Below are 19987 nucleotides of genomic sequence, written 5' to 3'. Positions count from 1 at the left end.
CTATTTTCTATTATCTAACCGGTGGAGTTGGTCCTCTCTGGTCAAACGCGAGGCATTTTTCGATCCTTCGAAAGTGCCTATACCCGACGTCGTCCAATAAGTGCGAATGTTTCATTATTTTCTAGGAATTTTTACATCCACAACGGATGGAGCTTCGAAGCTAAAGAAATTCAGCAAAGCGAATAGGTATAAAAGAACAAAAAGAGAAAAGTGTAATTTGCCTTTCTGATTGGCCGTGTTTCAACGAAATAACCCACGGTAGGAAACGTCATCGGTGAGAAAGAACACTGTTATTTCATGGTACAACAGGTGCCATTATTCCACGCAGACATTTTCGAGATTCTTTCATTTCTCCTTTTCTTTTCCTCCTCCCCTCTGTTCCTCTTTCTCTCTTTCATTCGCAAGATCGAAAGATAAATTATTGAACCGCGATCGATCGCCGCGTCATCTAAAATCGCTCGAAAAAGTTTCGCTTTTACTCCGTCATATTTGATCATCGGTGGAAAATAAGGGAATAATGAGAACAGCGTTCTCCTTTCGTCCTTTGTTCAGCTATTGCGAATTCTTTATGGTTAATGCTTTATAGTTAATATATCGTAATAGACGTGTGTATATATATATATATATAAATAGAAAGTTCTTACGAGGAGAAATGATCGTTCATCATCGATCTATACGCTGTAGCGTTGATTATAGCATTCTTCGCTGTCCAAAAAGCAAACTGTATTCAATGCGGTAATAACGGCAATCGTCGCCCACCGCTTGCCACGTATGTACATATGTATGTAAATATTGAAATTGCCGATAACCGATAGTAGATATCTGCATACATATATCGTAAGCACGCTCCCATAGAAATCGCATTAATTTCTACTAATGATTTCGCATTGATAGAAGCTATCTTCTGTAATTGGTAATGACGTACGTTTCACTTATCGACTTTATCGAGACGCACAATTGAAGCAATGCGTTTACGATGCTCTCTCTTTCTCTCTGCCTGGAGTGTATCGATGCGGCTCTCGAATCGTATCGACGCGAAAAGTTACGAACGTAAAAGACCGTTTAATCGGATTAATCGAGATAGAGAGAGAGAGAGAGAGAGAGAGAGAGAGAGAGAGAGAGAGAGAGGGACAATTAGCAGTAGGTTCTCAGGTATCTTTGATTCGACGATAACGAGACGAGACGAGTTTCGTTCTACGAGCAGTAAAGCTGCTCGCTTTTGTGACAACGGAGATCTTCTCGTCCGTTATTTAATTATCATCTTCTATTGCAAGAGGACACGCCGAAACGGAAATTTTCGTTCTTGGATAATTAATCCGGACATTAATTAACGCAACGTCGAATGAAAACGGTATTCGTTTTAATAACTGCACCGTATTACTTTAATGAACTTCACCATTATTTGTATCCACATTGAATTCCACAAGTAGAATTATTATTCCCAAGAGAAAGATGGACGAGCAATGAAAGAAAGAAAGAAAGAAAGAAAGAGGGAAAGTTTTAATATCGTCTAATCAGTCTTGAAAATTATACGATTTTTATCGCTTCGATGTTTCGCTCGCTCGCCATCTGGTTTCTTCTTGATATTAGCGCGCACATCGAAAGAGTGTACCTCCCTTTCTTCTTGTCATTTAATTGCGTTAATAAATTTTCATTGCACATCCGTCGATCTCAAATACGATAGCTTTTAAATTTTCTTATTACGTGCGACGTGGACGCCTAAAACGACCTACGAGTTCTCTCGTCGATCATTGGATAAAGCTTCCGTATTTTCTCGAGCGAACTTTGATCCCTCGGTTGGCTTTTATAACTCCATTAGCACTTTAATAACATAAAATTCGCAAGTAACGAGCGGGAACGTTCATTTTGATTCCCTATATTGCAATGGTCGTGCGTCATGTCGTTCCTCCTCGTCGATAACGCATAACATCCCCAATATCGCGAAACGACCTAGTCGGTTCATTATAGAAGCGACGACGGATGTTTCGCTTCGGTCGCGTCTAAGTCTCAAAAATAAACCAGAAAGAGTCTGCCTCTTAACAATTTCGACTTTTTCTTCAATGTTCTACTTATTATATTCGTTCGTGTTCATCAGGCCGGTGCTTTATAAATTTTAACGAGTTTAGCTAATTACCAAAGTTTCCGGTTATAATGAGGGGGAGAGAGAGAGAGAGAGAGAGAGAGAGAGAGAGAAACGTCTGGATCTCGGTCTTGTTTCTTCGGTGGCTGGCCAACCGACCGACCGGTGGGCGAAGAAAACTTTTTGAATGCCTCAAGCTTCGACCTTCTACCCGCGAGCTCCTTATCGTTGCCCATTTCGAACGTTCGTTATTTACTTTTCTTCTTAAAATACCGCCAGCCATCTCGGAGCCATCGTAGGAAAAAGGGAGTGAAAAAGGTATAGCGTAGCTCGGCATCGAGTGCGGATCGATGACGGATTTTGATTTATGTCCCGAAAATGGAAATCTCGCGTTGGGACGGTCTTCGAAGGCTTCTCACCTTCTTCTCTCCTATCCATTCATCTATCCATCCGTCTATATCCTTTTCTCGAGTGACGATAAAGTTATCCAATTTTGGACGTAGTTAGTTAGTTTATCTCCGATGAGTTTCGCGACTTCGAGTAAACGTTCCAATTTGTTTCGTGCAAACGTAGAGTCGAGCTCTGAAATGTGACTGGACCGACGGCCGAGGAGGACGAAAGGAAAGTCATTTGATTAAGATCAAGGATAATCTAGCGGGTAGGAAGGAGAGAACCGATAGATTTACTTATACAGGCTCGTATTCGACTATTCGCTTAAAAAATATTTCGATTTTTTTTCGAGATAAAACGTTAATTCGATTATCCTATCTTCGAGTTTGTTCAAGTTGGTAGGAAATAAGTACGTAGCGTGTGCTTGGCCATGGTCAAAGTACCGAGGCAGGAAGTGCCGAACCAAGAGGGCAAGTCCAATCAATAGCCCGTGATGAACGGTCGAATGGCTAGTGGCGCGGCACTGATGGCGTATAGAGGATGAAGCGGCTCTATGAATTATTTAGCGCCAACCAAGTGGCCCTCCGTGTATTTGCTCTCAATCTCGAATCGGTGGTTGGCTGGTCCCGGAACCTTCCGGTTTCAGGACCTTACTTGATTTCGTTCCTTATACGAGATTGGCCCTCGCACACCATCAAAGGCCAACCAACTTACTCGACTTGATCCGTTGCCTTCGGTCTGCTAGGCATTTTGGGTTCACGGTCCTTACTAGGTCACGGCCGTTCGTGAATCCCAGAGAAACTTGGGATTTCGTTCGATCGATAGTTGTACCACGATAGCAAAAATATATCCTCGACTCTTCTCTATCTGGTATGGTTATGGAAGATAACCATACCAGACTCCCTACTCTCGCGGTCCATTTATCTCAAACGGCGAAATCTCAAGATTGGCCTCTACGATCGATTCGCGTAGACGTACCTCCATGCGTACTCGCATGCGTCGCATATCGTCTCTTTATAAACTCCTTCCATTATTTTCTTCCAACGATCGCTACTACGCGTTCTTTCTCCTTCTCCTTACCTCGTAATATCCCTTGAAACGCAAAGAATAGTCGCATTGTCCAATCGGAAAGCTAATCATTTTATAACTAATCATTTATTGTTCCGCGAGATCATTATGGTTTTTTGCCTTAAAGGCGGACGACTATCCTTCGAACAAGCGAACGTCTACGAACGAAATAATTTGATGGAGAAAAAGATAATAACGACGATTCGGACTTTCAAAGGGAAAAATATATATGGAAAAATTTACCTAATCGCTCGATCCGCTTGATTCTAACCACGAAAGCAGTTTAAATCCTGTTTGATCCGTTTCTTCGGTAGGAAATAGATAGAATCTGCGGTGGGAACGTAAAAGACGCTTACCTTCGTTACGTTCCATTTCCCCTTGGCTCTTTTCATCTAATTTATTAGTCCGTCGAAACCGGACGGAGAGAATCCGACTGTCGGTTATGCAACTTTGTGCGTTCCCTAATGCGATATCGATTCTATTTCGCATTTACCGGTCTACGGTTCGCCAGTCTGGAATTTGCATACGCGCGCCATCGCCTCACGCGTTACCGTATGCAGGATACACTCGATTATAACGCAATAGCGATAGAGAGAAGCCAAGGGCTACGGAGGATCGCTCTTTGGTATTTGCCCTTTGATCGCGGCAAAATTGCATTTTCGGTGCAATTCCTACATGGATTTGTGAATCGGTCGGAGGAGATCTCAGCTTCTTCTTTGGGCCCTACTCGGACCGGCCAAAGTATCTCTCGATACTTTCGAAATACTCCGAGATACCAAGGGGGGAACATCGAACAATCGTACGAAAGAACAAATGAAATAGATGATATCGAATAAATGAAAAATATCGGCTGACCTATCATTCGGTATATCGCGCTTCTCTATGACAGAGAGAAGAGAGATTAATGCCGAATTCGAGGGTGGTCGAAACGTATCGCGTTACGCGTGACTTTGCCATCGGAATTAATCGGACACGATTTGCGAAGCCGATAGCGCGAGGATCGCGTGCGTTATAAGCATTAAATGGTACGATCGCGTTTACGGAATGCTCATTGAATATTTTCTAGCTATTGCGTGTATATATATATGTATATATATGTATATATATATATAGGTCCGATAACGCGTAGCTCATATTTCTCCCTTAATTGGACTTTTTCTTTTTTCCCAACGATCATTTCTCCTCCCCACCGACATTCATACATGTACTTATGTACGCGCGAGGTATATCACTGGGATAAGCGACGATCGATTAGTAACCATGCGTACATACCGATCATTTCACAAATAGAATCGAATCGGCTTGCGTAAGGGTAACGATATCGAGGATTCGTCGAATATTTCCTATAATTTAGCGCTTGTATTTCCTCGTTGTTTAAAAGAAACTAACGCGTTGCTATCGATTAATAAATCGATAAATCCCAGATATAGATTAGAATGAAAGCATAGGTGGATTTAAGGTTAATCGCGTCTCGTATGAGATGCAGAGCCGTATCATACGAGTGCGTTCTCGGGGATTCTTCTTAATTGTCCTCTTTGCGTTTCTCGCGAGAGCGCAGAATATTACGCTGTCAAATTCGTGGTGAGTAATGGTCGACGATGAGGTAGGTCGATGTGCGGAGAGAGAAAAAAGGTCGGAATAGGAAAGTAAGTGATTAGTAATAAATTTTCGCGACCCGCAAAGCACACGGGCTTTTTTTTACGAGTTGCCATCGCGTCGGCTCTTTCTTGGTTCGAATTCGGAACGGGGAGGAATGCTAGGAAGAAAGATAATGGAAGGGGATGGGGACACGACGGTGGCCGTAATAAGGAGCCGAATACTACGTATAGATATACATAACATATTGCCATCGCGTTTAACGTCCTTCAGTCTTCTCTACTTGTTCGCGCGTATTTAGAAACACTTCCCGATATATTCCCTTTAACCGGGTTTCTTCGAACGGAGAAACGCTTCGAGGAAACGGGACGCTTTCCATATTGTCCTGGACTACAAGCGAGTAGGTACCGTAGATGATGGCACCGTTTAAGAGATGCGCGCTCGTTAATATAAATTACTTTGTTTTTCCAAACGAAAAAATGGATGAAAAATTCAAGCTCGTCGGTCGACCTCGCTCGCGAGGTAATAAAAGAGTCAAACGGGAAGCATCGCGTTGCTCGACGTTTACGTACGAATATAAAAATCTGATGCGTTCATTTTCAGGTTGCAGCCTATACGTCGACGTACGTATTCATATAAATATTTATCGGTGATATTCGCTAAAAAAATTCGCGCGGCTCGCGAAAGGTATCGTAAAGGTTCCTACAAGTCCTCATCTTTATCCGTACGTCCGTTAATATTAATAAATTCGCGCGATTCGACGCGGGAAAGGACGAGTCGAGAAAAGTTTCTCAAATGGACGTATGGAATAGGTAAAATATTTTTAAACTATCAAAATTCGATTCGGCAGTTCTTTCGTCGCTTTCTTACGATCAGAGCTGTAAAAAGACCAGCTATCTCTATTGTACGGTCACGAAACAATCAGCGAGATATATTCATGCGTTATTTCCGCCGTGGAAACTGTGCCCAGCTCGTACGAGTGGTGCGACCGAAATTGCCTGGCCGGAAACTGTTCTCCCGTAACACGAAGTGCACTGCAATGAAAAATTTCACTTCTCGCAAAGCTCGTCCGCCAGCGAGATGTCACGCTGTTCGTGGAATGATCCAGTTGGCTAAATAAATCGTCGGCGGGATCGCGAACCTGATACTCCCATTACTTTGTGTTGGTTCCTAATCGTGCTCGCGTCTGTTTACCTTTTCTCTACCTATACCGAATGGACCAATCGCGTATTTTTCTTATTTTCAATGGGGATGAATAAGAGTGATCGTCTTTCGACACCTCGGCGCCACGCAGGATTTTCAATAAAAACTTGCCGTTGGGTGAGTCGCTCGATAAACTCGTCGTTGTATAGGACGAAAATTGAAATTCCCGCCGGGGCCAGGGATGACGAGAGACTGTCAGGTTTCGGCTCGATACGTTCTCTCGAATCGATCGCCGAGAATCGATCACGAAAATCGCTCCGAAAACGTCGACCGATGAAACTGCTTTCACAATCGGATTGATTTTCACGCGAATATATCGCTGGCTTTTCTCTCTCTCTCTCTCTCTCTCTCTCGCTTCTCTTTCAACGTGTATCCTTCATACATGTACATGTGCATAGCTCTTTTTCACACTTATTTTCTCGGATAAGGCAAGCGTATCGGTGAAGGGTCGGAACCGTTTGCATGAAAATGGATCGACAAGCGATATCAAAGTGGCTCTCTCGTCCATCGAAGGATATCCGCGCACGGAATATCGCGCAATAATTTTTTTCCGAAAAATCGCCTCGCCTAGGATCGAAACGGTCGTCTCTCTATTCATCCCATCCCTCGGCTTCTATCTCCCTCTCTTCTGCTCGTAAATCGAACTCTACGTATATGGGATTATAGTCGCTCGAGGACGTAACTACGGCTAATCCCGGAGATTACTGCAGTTCGATGCTCTTATAAATCGACTTATTTACCTTCGAGGAAGGAGGACCTATCTGCATGTACTTTTAAAATACTACTTGTTTCTCGTCTTTAACGCAACATCACGATACGCTCGTTTATAATCCAACGTGGCGCACGAATCCGAACGGATCGACTCGACGGATCCTTTCAAGCGATTTATCGGATACTACACACTAGAACCGATAGAAATAATTCCTGTCGTTGATTATTAATAGAAAAGTGTACGACGAAATGATCATTCGTGGGAATGCTCGTGGCAATGATGATTCGAGAAGAGCGTCGTAACGAATTCTATAGGAGACTTGGCGCGAACCTCTTGACCGTATTTCCTGTGAACGCAGATTAGGAAATTGCTGCTCTCCGTTTTGCGGGAATACACGTAAATTAGAATACTGCGTCTCTCTCTCTATATATATATATATATATATATATATATATATATATATGTGTGTGTGTGTGTGTGTGTGTGTATATATAAAGGGGATATTGCAGTGCTTTGTAGAACGGAGTCTCGCGTCGGTAAATACGGCGTGGCGCGGCGTGGCGCGCGAACGTTCGAAACCAATTTAATGTTTTCCTTCCTCCTTGCTTTTCAGATCTGGACACGATGTTGTACGGATACACAAACAGCATATACGTGCTGGACCACACTCCGGAGTCCTTGCCGGTGAGTATAAGCGATAGCCACATATACGTATATAAAGATCCTATTTCTCATCTAGATATATTTAACCGTAAATGTTTTCGAGGCTAATAATTTGAGAAGAATACAAATTTAATACGAACTTAACAAACGTCGTCCAAATATTTTTCCATATTTCGGATATAGTCATTGAATCATATCACGTAACGTAGACGTGCATATCTCGTTTTAAGAGGCTTCGCTCCCTTAATAATCTTATTAAAAGTTAGACTCAAGTTAAAATCTCGTTGCATCCACCGATCCTCCTTCCTCCTTCAAAGTATTTCAAAGAAGAATCATAATGGACAATACATTTTTATCGTAATTAGGAAAAAGGCCAAGCGTTCGAATAAATCGTTACGAGGACGATTGGTTTTCACGCCCCAAACGCGAACACGTTACTGCATTAGCCAAAACGAACTGTACTAGTTGAAATAGCCTCTGTTAAACGGTCCGTTGAACGATCCGGTACCCACGTTGTCCGTGCGCGTACACACACACACACATCCAAAGGGTACCACGGAACAGGAGAGGGAGAATGTAGGATCTGTTAAAACGTATAATAATAATAATTATACTTTTATTTGATATCGCCGTTATCGTTTCTTCAAAATCGCTCTTCGAAATTTTTTATATTTTCCTTCGACGAGAAAAGAGCCGGTTTTAATCCTTTATAATCTTTCCCGGTCGAGGATTAGTTCGTGCTCTCATGCAAGTTTTCGGTAACGGAAAGAGAGAGAGTGGTGCAGAGAGAAATAGAGAGAGAGAGAGAGAGAGAGAGAGAGAGAGAGAGAGAGAGAGAGAGAGTAATTCGTTACGATCATTTACGGATAATTAATAAATTAGCTCGACTAATAGCATAGGCACGTTGTCGACCGAATTACTCTTTTCGCATTAGCTTCTCCATTTAACGTCCGACGCGATTACCAATTATCCGGTAATTAGCAGGTACCTCTTGACGATTTTCGAAAGGATCGCGCGATAATTTGTAATTTCGAAAATAATTATTTGCTTAAAACGCTTTTTATCCCGTTTGTCACGGATGCATTAAGCTCGGCCGATAAGTCATTAATTAATCTAAATGTCCTTTTAACGAAAACATCTTCCTTGACAAATGGAATAAACATTGATCGATCAACAAAGAGAAATTTTTTTCAATTTTGTATTTAGTGTGGAGTATTTTGTTTCCTTCGCAAAAATTTCACGCATCATCGTCCTCGGCATGCTATTAAAAAAATAAAAAAAAAAAGCGTAGAATTTAATTAATCTAATGAGTTTCTGGTACGCGGGCCACCTTTTTAATTGGAACATCTAGTCGCATCGTTATAGTAGCAGTCGCAGTTAACGGGCAAATGGATGATGGCGATGACCCGTCTACGTTTGCTGCGTCCTGTAATTGATCGATAATTGCTTTTAGTTGCCAGCGGATCGTTCTGCGAACGTTGAAAAACGTAACGCGTCATGCGATGCTAACGAACGATTCCATCGGAAAGAAAAATGTTATTCGAGATCAAGCTCTTGTTCGTTCGCGTTAATATACAAATTATTTCACTCGGCGCGTAAGCTAGAGCGAATAGTGTCGGAGGAAATGTCGAATTTGTCCGATCGTCGGCGATCTTCCTGCGAACGGAGAGAGAAAAGAAGAAAGAAGGTCGTAAAAATTAGTCCAGCTTGAAAATTAGTTGGACGATTAACAGAGTTTGTTAGCGTAGTTTGTGCCAATCGATTGTTACCGCTTGAGATAGAGACCGCGGATGAGGAGAATAGGTGCGACTGGAGATAGGTGAAGGCGTGCGCGAAATAAAAGGAATGCGGTAAGGATCGTCGTTGACTCGGATAAGAGAGGTATCTCTCCTTAATTAGAGCACTTTATACGTGTATTATTGTCGTTATTAACGTTGGTATTTATATTGACGTTGGTATTCGTCGTACGAGCGATGATCCGCGTGAGGAGAAAAAAAGGACAATTCTCCTTCCGGCGATAAAATATGTACAACGAGTGTACGATCGAAAAGAATCTAAAGTGAGATCTAGATTCTCCTAGGGATAGATCGAATTCGAATTCTCTGACGCTATTGCGCCTGATGGAGAAATCATTCACTGTCGTCGGTAAGCTTCGCATTCCCTTTCGTCGCGAACAAGGCGCTCTATTCCTTTCACCTTCCGCTCTCTCGATCAAATGAAATATCGAACGCATATGATCTCGGTCGACGTGGAACGGCTCGAAGCCGGAAAATCGTTGCGGATTTCGAGCATGACCATCCAACGAAAGGGGGACGAAAGAAAATCCCTCACGGCATCGTCCAAAGTTTTCTCTCAGAGCGCTACTTGCATAATTTCTGACTAGTAGTTCTTATCGCTTTTCCATTCTATTCTATTTTATCGTCGCATCTTTCGATATTCCCTTTCCCGAAGAAATCGCGTAGCGACGTAAGGGAGAATTGTCAAATATTTTACGAAAACTTTGCGTCCTTTGGACGATTTGAAAGGTTTCATTCATCCAGGAGCCATTTCAAACTAGTTTTATAAATAACCACGGTTAAGCCATAATAGGAATGGGTGAAAATAGGTGAGCCGCGAATTTTCGAAAAGCGACGTCTCCTTGAGAGGTCCGTAGGTGCCAACTCGACATAATCATTGGTTCGCATTACCCCAGTTTCTCTCCTCTAAGTAAATCGAATAGCGAACGAACTCGCAGTTCTCTTGGGACATTTCCAATTATTTTCTTCCGGTAAGACGATTTCTGCATTCCTCCGACGATAACGTTAACAATCATACACGGCACCGTCGTGTTCTCCTTTAAAGGGAAAAAGGATGGTTATGGTCCGGACAGTCGAAGGATTTAATGAGGCTGTACTCGTAATTAAAAACTCGACGATTTTGGATACGAGAATTATAAATACATAGAGTAGGTGCGTTACGATCCATGCCATAAATAAAAGCTCCATCGTTCGACTTTGAATTTGTCTGTTGAAATTTCGTTTCCTCCTATACACGACGATCCGTCGATGGGGGCGTCGTGTTCGACGAGCAAAGAAAAAAGTCTACGCTGATGTTCGTTTTCCTCTAGATTCGATCGTTCGTTCAATCCTAAATTGATAGGGGCAACGTTAGCGCAACAGAGAATTGTAAATGATATGAGATCGTAAAATTGCATCAGGGTTGCGTTCTTCGCGAATTCCGTCTTTCCATGAATCGGTTTCGCCCGTGAATCGATTTCTCTCGATAGGGCGTAAGTGTAAGCAAGTAAGTAAGTTACTCGGATTGGAAGGGATTGAGAAAAGGTCAGTTCTTGTTCCTTTCACGGGACACACTATAGCTCTTCGCGCTAGCTCGAGATCGAAATCGTTAAGGGATAGGTTAAATCTCGTTAACCAAAAAGTGACGAGATACATACGTTGCCACTTGGACAACGAGGACAATAATTTAGTTAGTGAGATTGTTCCGTTGGTGATAAATTCTGGCCGTTAAATTCATTATAGGACAATGGTCTTCGTTAATTAATAATTTTCTTTCTTCCTAGGACATGGATATGCTGCAGCTATTTGCATCGCCAGCAGGACGAGCACTTCTAAGTAATGACAATCGACCGAGAGGATCGACGACGACCTCCTCCTTGTCTCGAGAATCCTCCTCGAGGCTGAAGAGCGGCAGAAGACCATCTGGCACCGGTACAGTTAGCGCGCCTACTTCGCCGCCGAGGCAACGAAAGTCAAGCGCTGAGCTTTACAAGGAGGCCGTAGAAATTCTTGGACTTACCTGTTCTCTGACCGACAGTTGCCGATGCATTGACTGTCAGGTAATCGTCGTACCAATATACCCATTCGTTTCTATATAATTATATTTAATTACGCGTTTCCATAATAAAGCACGACTTTTCTATAAGAAATTTTTTTACATAAGAAATTTCGGTACCAATAACGATCGAGATTCGACGCGTAATTGGCCTCGTTTGCTCGTGCCAATTATACATTTCGATCGCCAATACCTAAAACGGTGTTAAAGAGAGCGACCCTTTAGAAGAAATTTATTTGAAAAGTAATCGTTCTGTTTATTTTCGCTTCGGTCCCGTTTGAAAGCATTTTAAATGAATCCCCGAATCCAGATATCCTGGGTTTTACGGGGAAACAATAGATCGCTCCGAGCTCCAATTTATTAAAGCCTCTTTAAGCAATTAGACAAAAGGTCTTACGTAGTAATTGAGTAAGTAACTGGTAAATCGACGGATTTTACTTTTCGTAAAAGTGCGTATCGCTATGGAATTTCGTCGTTCGTTACCGATCGTATTTCCTATGAATATATCAGTAGATTGCGTTTTATACTTTGATTATTTCAATGGATTAATTTTTATCCTCTTTCGATTTAATTTCAGAGTAATTATTTCGACTGCGACGACGATTGCGGCGATGCTAGAACGGAATTGGCCGCGGGTACTCCCATACTGCTAGATCACGCTATGTCGCATCCGTTGACATGTTCCATACAGTAGCAGGCCAAGCGGATGGAAGCTGCATCGGAGATGAAGCCGCATCGTCGACCCTCTTATTAACTCAGCCTGCCACGCATCGAAAACTTATCGGAAGGATTTTCCTTCGAAAAGAAAAAACTAATCCTACGGGGCCGATCGTACGCCGAATAGACGATTACAAGAATAAGCGAAAGATCTTATTAGGTGTTATAAAAACAAAAAAATTGAAGGAGGAAAAGCGACTTTCCTAAAGATTAAGGACTTCTGTAAAGAGAAAGGAAAATAAAGAATATATGCACATGTGGTAGAGAAATACGTATACGTGCGAGTAGAATCGATTCGTCGAATTCGTCGAAAGAAAAACGAAAAAGTAAAGCTTTCCCTCCTTCGTAAGGTCGTCTTCGATCGTAACCGAGTTATCTCGCAACCCGTCTTTCGGTAGTTAGTCCTGTCGAGTTTCTACATCTCTTTTCACTATTTTCAGCTCGAATTATCTTTCTCGAATGATATCAGATCGGGTCTACGCACGTGTGTGTACTATTTGAAAAATTCTTAAACAAGGAGGCACGTTGATCGACGATTATCGGAGATTAGGAAGACGAATAAAGGGACGCTAATGGCAAACTACGCCAAACTATCGATAGAAGGAAGATTAAGGACGAAAGTCGAGATAGCGTTGATCGAGTTAATCCACGTACGGTGTCGGAGAAAATTATATTGATACGCTCGTTCGTATATAGATAGATATTATATTTACTACTCGTTTTATTATCATCATCATCATCATCATCATCATCATCATTATTAAATTGTTATTATTACAAATTATTTAAGTCTAGCGGAATAAAATATATCGTTGAATCGTACCCTCAAATTTAAACTAAACATAATATTACCGACGAGAAAAATCCGTATTACGTGAAAATTCGAGTACGGACTTTCTCGCCACCTCCCTCCCCTCTCCCGCGATTTCGCCTTCTTTCGACTAACGAGGAGTACCAAGGTCTGCACATTACGTAGATCGCAATGATAATGATATATATATATATATATATATATATATATATATATATATATATATATACATGTGCGCGTGTGTGTGTATACATATATGTATATGTATATATATGACGTACCTACAATATAAACGAAGTTAGGCCTGAGAGTTAATTATGCGTTCATTTGTTTCGAGAATGTAGCGATATGCGTAATGGGTAAAGGAATGGCGAAGGTGGCTAGTCGACAAGAAAGCTCGACGCTTTCGACGTGACGGATTTAATGATTATGATGGAACGAAAATGTGACGGTTGAATTTATTATCGTACGAAAAAGGGTTTTTTTAGTGCCAAACAAGATTTTGCACGTAGTACGCGTGCGACGTTCGTAAGGTAAACAGCTTACGAATTATGTGTACCTACCTTGTTGCTAAGCTTGCCAGATTATTAAATGAATACTTAAATAATGAATGAATAAATAAATAAATAAATTAATAAATAAATATAAATATATATATATATATATGTATATGTGTGTGTGCGTGTGTGTGTGTACATATATATATATATATGCACATATATATATATATATAAATATACATACGTACGTGCATGTGCGCGCGTGTAGGTACGGGTCGATCGTACGAGATATACCGTGAAGTTTTGAGCGCTCTAATCGAGTTTTCTATGTACACCTCGAGTTACAAACCGAAGCCTTTCTCCGACTACATTTACAGGATTTCGTACTTGCGTACGAGCGTAGACGTATACATCGTTAAAAGTACATATAAAAGCAAAAGACGATCCATCATTTTTCCTGTGTTTGACGAGAGAGCGGAAACAAGAAGATAACGTTGTCATATGTCGTTACGTTCTTTTTCTTTTTTTTACAACGAGACAACTACCGAGTTACCCGAGCCTCTTGGCAACAAGATTTCTCGAGGATATCTTATAATGGGACGCTGACTGCCAGCAGCGAATTATCGTACAATTTACAAGATTTCGATTTCGATTTCGATTTCGATCTCGATTAAATGCGTCTTCCTTTATCCAAGCGTTCGCGCATATTCTAATCGTTTGCGACTTGTTCGCTCTCGTACGTATGTAATGTATATCCAACGATCTTCCAAGTCGTCGTTTTATAACGCGCGAAATTATTCGATCTCATCGAGATATCATCCGATTTCTAAATCTGCGATTGCCACGATGGAATCTAATTAGAATAGGAAGCTTTAAACATTTCAATGTTTCCGAGAAACAAACTGTCAAAGACAAGGGACGTTTTACTTTTCGAAATCGTTCAATCGTTAATTATACGCTATATCCGATTAGATACTCATCGTTCGTTCTCTTCTCGATATGTCTACGTGTTACTGCCTTTTTTACTCGCGAACGAGAACCTATCGATTTCTTATCGCGTAGAAACGATCGATCGTAAATCGATCGATTTGCGATTTAGCGCACGACGATTAGCATCGGATCGGCAACATTCATTTTCTCATCCGCGAAAGTACATTAGCGAAATCAACAATAAGTCCTCCATCCTCCGAGCGAGAAGCATTTAATAATCGAAGATAATTCGAAGGCGCGACAGATATCGAGCTCTCTGTCTTTTAATCATTTTATAGCGACACGATTACGAATAAACCAAAACGCATTCCTGTAAACTGCGATGGCGTACTCTTGGATATGGCTAATATTCAAATATAGCATAATAAAGTATAGCTCGATTTTCGTTTTAATCGTTCGTTCTATCCTTATCCCTCTCTCGCTACTTTATATCAAATCCCCATCTACTTTATATCAAAACGTAAAATTCCATCCTGTCGTATTTATTGTGACCCTGCGATATATAAACTTCTTCGGTAAGTCCAGTTTTGAGTGGACAAGTCGTCGCCCGCCCATTTGTGATTTTATTTCGAAATTTAAGAAAAAAATATCGCCCCCTTCTTATCGATTAGGATCAGTCAGTCCGTGTCGGTAAGGTAAATCCCTGCGTACCTTTCAATATGTTACACGATATTAAGAGATTTCATTTAAACCCAACAGTCGCTTACCGTAGAAATCTACCGTCCGACCTTTTAGCTATCCCTAGTTTATCGACCACGGAAAATGTTAACTCGTGGAAAAAACTATTAGCTTCGGTGTGTAACGTGGAAACGGATAAATGCTAAAGATTATTTCTGCCCTGTCGATAAAACACACGACGGATAAAAGAGAAATGTAGAAAGGGGGGAAAAAGAAAAAAGAAATCTTCAACCGCGAAAGATATTTGTAAGGTATCATGAAATATTAAATAAGACTGGCGCGTATCCCTCGAAAATGTAAATGAAATCGATATATCCGTTTCAAATTTCTATACGAGATCTCGCGCGAACGCGAACGATTATCTTTTCGTAGACGCGAGATCGCTCTCCTTCGTCGAAGGATATCTGACGTTATAGAAGGATCGAACGAAGGTGACATTTTCGGTGTATTTCAGCCAAGGATGCAAATCGAATTGACGCTCGTCGAGGAATAAGATACTTTTATTCTTTGCCGCGTACGCTTTTAAAGAGAAAGAGGGTCGTAGAGGGAGTGTCCCTCGTTCCTCGCCCTAGCAAGAAGCGATACCTTTGGGAGCGTCGCTTATATCGAGTTAGACCCGTTTGAATACCGACGCCGGCGCGGCGCGGCGCGGCGCGGTGCGGCCACCGCCGCCACCGCCGCCGCCGATACGAATCTCCCTGATGCTTCTGCGAGATATCGAAGGATCAAAAGTTGATATCCGTCCGCGGCTCTGCCAGTTATCCTTATACGATTATCCTCGGTACGACTTTCCTTCCTCTCCTTTCTCCTTCTTCTCGTTCGGTTTCGGTCGAAGGGAGGCTCGAAGAAAGCGCTATAGTACGGTGTATCGCTAGAGCTACGCCCTTCTTAAGGTTGCCGGATGCAGTTGCCCGGTACCGCCGCGTCTAGAATCCTTAAAGTCTCTTTTCCCTCCTACCGTCCTTTGCGATGCGACCTACGGCACGCATAAAGTATTCCTGGGAGACGATCCGTTTCGAAACTGAGTTACGACTACTACGTGGTCCAGGTAGACGCTGATAGGGCCGCTTGATCGACGGTCCCGTTCTCGAATTATGCGCGCGACACGTAAATAAGATATCATTATCGGGAGCGCTCTCTCTCTCTCCCTCTCTCTCGCTCTCTCTCTCTCTCTCTCTCTCTCTCTCTCTCTCTCTCTCTCTCTCTCTCTCTAATTCGATTTTTACAAAAGCAACGGGTCGAACCGTTCAACTTTCAAGAATGGAATTTTTCATCGTGCTAATTAAGAACGGAACGTAAACGTGGAAGAACGATAAAAATGTTATTTCTACGAGTTAAACTGGCAACGTTTGAAGCTAAAAGTTCGTTGTTAGTTAAGACGCACGAAAGGAGATGGAAAAAAAGTTCCTCGATCATGAATGTTAGATGCGAAGGAGATACATCGCGTCGCGGCGCAACGTGACCCTGTGCACATCCTCGGGAGTTGATTTCGCCCAAGAGGCTACGACGTCGACAGAGGAATAATCGCTCTTTGGGAATACGACTAGCCAGGCACGAATAGCCGATAGCTATTTTCAAAACGAGCGTACCGATGCCCTATCATTTATTTAACATCTGTAATGAATCGATCTCTCCAGGGAATGGCGTCATCGCCTATCCGCGTATTTACGGTAAAGTTACTCCTAGATTATCGTCGATCGTTTCTTTCTCCATTTATCGGGCCCCTTAATAGATCGATTTAGCCTCCGAACCGTTTCAACTTTTCCGATCGCCATTAAATATTTTACATATTCTAGATATTTAAAGGCATTTACTCGAGCATCGAATGAAAGTCTTTTTCATTATTTTCTTTCGTTTCTTCCTTATATTAATCCGACGTATTATTTAATCAACGATAACCATATTCAATTTACCGTACGCATTTTGTAAATGAAAAGGGAAAGAGAAATGATGAAAGGTCCTTTTCAACCAACATGGATACATGGATCGTCTCAAAGATTCAATCCCAAAGGACGTATCGCGGAAAATATTTCAAGAGACCGAACTCGAAATTCGATCGATTCTTGACTGTATTAAGGTGTCGGTCCGGTCAAAGACGACTGATTGATCGTACCTAAGCGTGCCGTCGGTTCTTCCTTTCTTTCCCCGAATGCGGTAGCAACCATTTGTTTTATTCTTCGTGCCTTGCGACGAGCTATTTGTTTAAACTCGTTCAAGAACTCGGCTCGTTATTAGAAAAGCCTACTGACAAATGACAACTCCCGCGTCAGCTTGTCGCAACCTCGATCTTACGAAAGTTGATTAGTTAAAGAGAGCGAGCGAGCGAGCGAGCGAGCGAGAGAGCGGCCTCGTTATGTACGAAAGAAAAGAGTAACGACCGGTTACAACCTCTCGAATATTACGAGGCGTCTCGTAATTCATTTTCAATTAATTAAACGAACGTTCGTCCTCGCGAATTCTACGAGGAAGCGTCCTCTTTTCAACCAAGACAAAATTCAGTCGTTCTTCTTAATCCGAGATAGGTGCTCTAAATGTGCGAGAGAAATCGAGAGGTGGGAAGCAGGACGGGATGATACCGGCCAAAGTGAAAATTGGATAAAGAGTAAAATATAATCTCCTTTTCAAAAATTCCATTACCCGTATGTCCGCGCAACACCGCGCTGACGATAATTGGAAATTGACATTTTTTAATCCTCGCCCATTCCGATTACTCCCGTGACAGGAAAATCCCCATAATACGAGGGGACTCGCGCAGCTTCGCGGAAATGAGATTTGCCTGCGCGCACTCGCGTACGTTCAGCGTTATGCTTTTTCCACGATTCCACGATAAACTTGTCGTCAGCCAAGTTCTAACTCGCGAAAGAAGCTTACTCGCGTTTCGACTATCGCCGATGCGTATCGCCTTTGCCAACGTCCTTCCTCGCTTGTCGCGAGACTCTCCCGCTCTACGATTTAAGATAATAGTTTAATTAAGTTAAGTGCAATTGTACGCTTCGATAGAGAAATTTAATAAAATGGGTACATTGCCGCCTTTGGGTAATTAAGTTGATTAATTTTAACGCAAACGCGAACGTATAAGATAAATTACAATATAACGCGTTAACATGAGTACGTACGCGATATTATTACGGCCGGGGGCCGACTAGGCGAATAATCGGCCGATACGAAACTCACGATTTTACCTTCCCTTTTAAAGCGATCTCTAAAAGATCTATAAGAATTATATGTATATTTTATACCACTAAATACGTAGATGTATACGGAATATAAAGAGGCAATAAAAATGCCAGAGAGAAAAATAAAAGTCACCTTGTGCAAGTCGAAGATATCGTGGTCGGCACTAAGGTGAAAGCAAGATTATCTACAGCACACATATTTACGCTATTCGCATCGTACCGCACAGTTAATACGTCATGCCTCGGAAGGGCATAGATACGTATGTATGTATGTACATATAATGTATCTATGCACGTGTAGAGTCAAGCCAGGAGAACGCGTTACGACATCCTCGGTTTCCACCAATTTGCCGACATGGTCGCATTCGTGGACCCGCTTGCTCGAGTTATTGTGGCGTAACGCGTAGGACGAGGCTGTAAATAATATGGAAAACCACGAGAAGCTGGTAAAGGAGGGTTGCTTCGGACACCGTCTCTCTCTCTCTCTCTCTCTCTCTCTCTCTCTCAGCCGAATCTACGATGTCGTCCAAAGCCACCCTTCCCCTTACTTTTCGTAATGCAAAGGTAGGAGTGAGAAAGAAAGGGGATGGAGAGGGAGAGGGAGAGAGAGAGAGAGAGAGAGAGAGAGAGAGAGAGAGAGAGAGAGGAAAAGATGGCAAGAAGGGCGCTCTCTGCTTCGAGGTATACTCACGTTGACCCGTTGGGCCATATTTCAAAGTAGGGTGTCCTCCGTGGAGCCGTGAATATCTTAATAGTCGTAAGGTGTATCCTCTCGCGGCCGGGAATATGCAATACTTATCCTTTCAAAGTTATTCGTAAGAGTTTCGAACGACGACGATTCGAATAGGACGACGAAAAAGAAACGAGCACGACGCCCTGGGTGCTCGTTTCTCGTTCGAATATTGACTCAAACTCAAAATTGCTACAGCTTATCGAAAATAAGCTTGGAACGATCGACGATGCTCTTCTGAAAATATCGCCGTATCGGTTTTAACCCTCAATTTCTTATACTGATATCGAACAACAACGAGCCACCCAAGCATAACTTCGTTATATTAATGTCTATTAATATTTAATTATTTTTCTACGATAGGCAAACGTCCAAATATTTAATAAACTTTGTTCGTTCGACGATCGAGCTTACCTTTCTATAGATATAGAAAATATTGTAAATTGCATCATAAACATCTTGTTGCAACTACCTTGAGATAACAATCGCAGCCGAATGACATGAAAAAATTTCCGTCGAAAGAAATCCGTCGAAAGTGTAATCGGATAGGTCGAGTAGGCGATATCTTGAAATGGGTGTTGGCGGTTAATGAGGATTCCTTCGTTCCAACAGCGATATCAAGGATAATCACGTCGCTGGGCGCGCGTCTACGAGCGCATAGCTACGCAAGCGCGCATTTATCCTGCGCTATTTAATAATGAGAGCCTCTCCATTACTCAATGGCTATTAGAGCGAGCACGGCGAGGGTTGGTAAGAGAGAGAGAGAGAGAGAGAGAGAGAATATGCGTGCGAGAGAGAGAGAGTGAAAGGAAGACGGAGAGGGGTGGCTTTCGGTTCCAGTT

General features: G+C 42.2%; 1 protein-coding gene across 2 annotated transcripts in view; it reads left to right on the top strand.

Moving 5' to 3' along the window:
- LOC124426872 overlaps positions 1-14953 on the top strand; it is a 62846-nt gene extending 47893 nt beyond the window's left edge. For both annotated transcript variants that reach the window (XM_046969053.1, XM_046969052.1), the window contains 3 exons: positions 7663-7733; positions 11272-11547; positions 12121-14953. In XM_046969053.1, the coding sequence (XP_046825009.1) occupies positions 7663-7733; positions 11272-11547; positions 12121-12237 (464 nt within the window). In that variant the 3' untranslated portion in view covers positions 12238-14953. The remainder of the gene's footprint in view (positions 1-7662; positions 7734-11271; positions 11548-12120) is intronic.
- The last annotated feature ends 5034 nt before the right edge of the window (positions 14954-19987 follow it).

This window comes from Vespa crabro, chromosome 9, assembly GCF_910589235.1.
Source record: "Vespa crabro chromosome 9, iyVesCrab1.2, whole genome shotgun sequence".
Lineage (NCBI taxonomy): Eukaryota > Metazoa > Arthropoda > Insecta > Hymenoptera > Vespidae > Vespa > Vespa crabro.
Note: the sequence above shows the minus strand (reverse complement) of the source record. Positions and strands in the feature narration are given on the sequence as shown.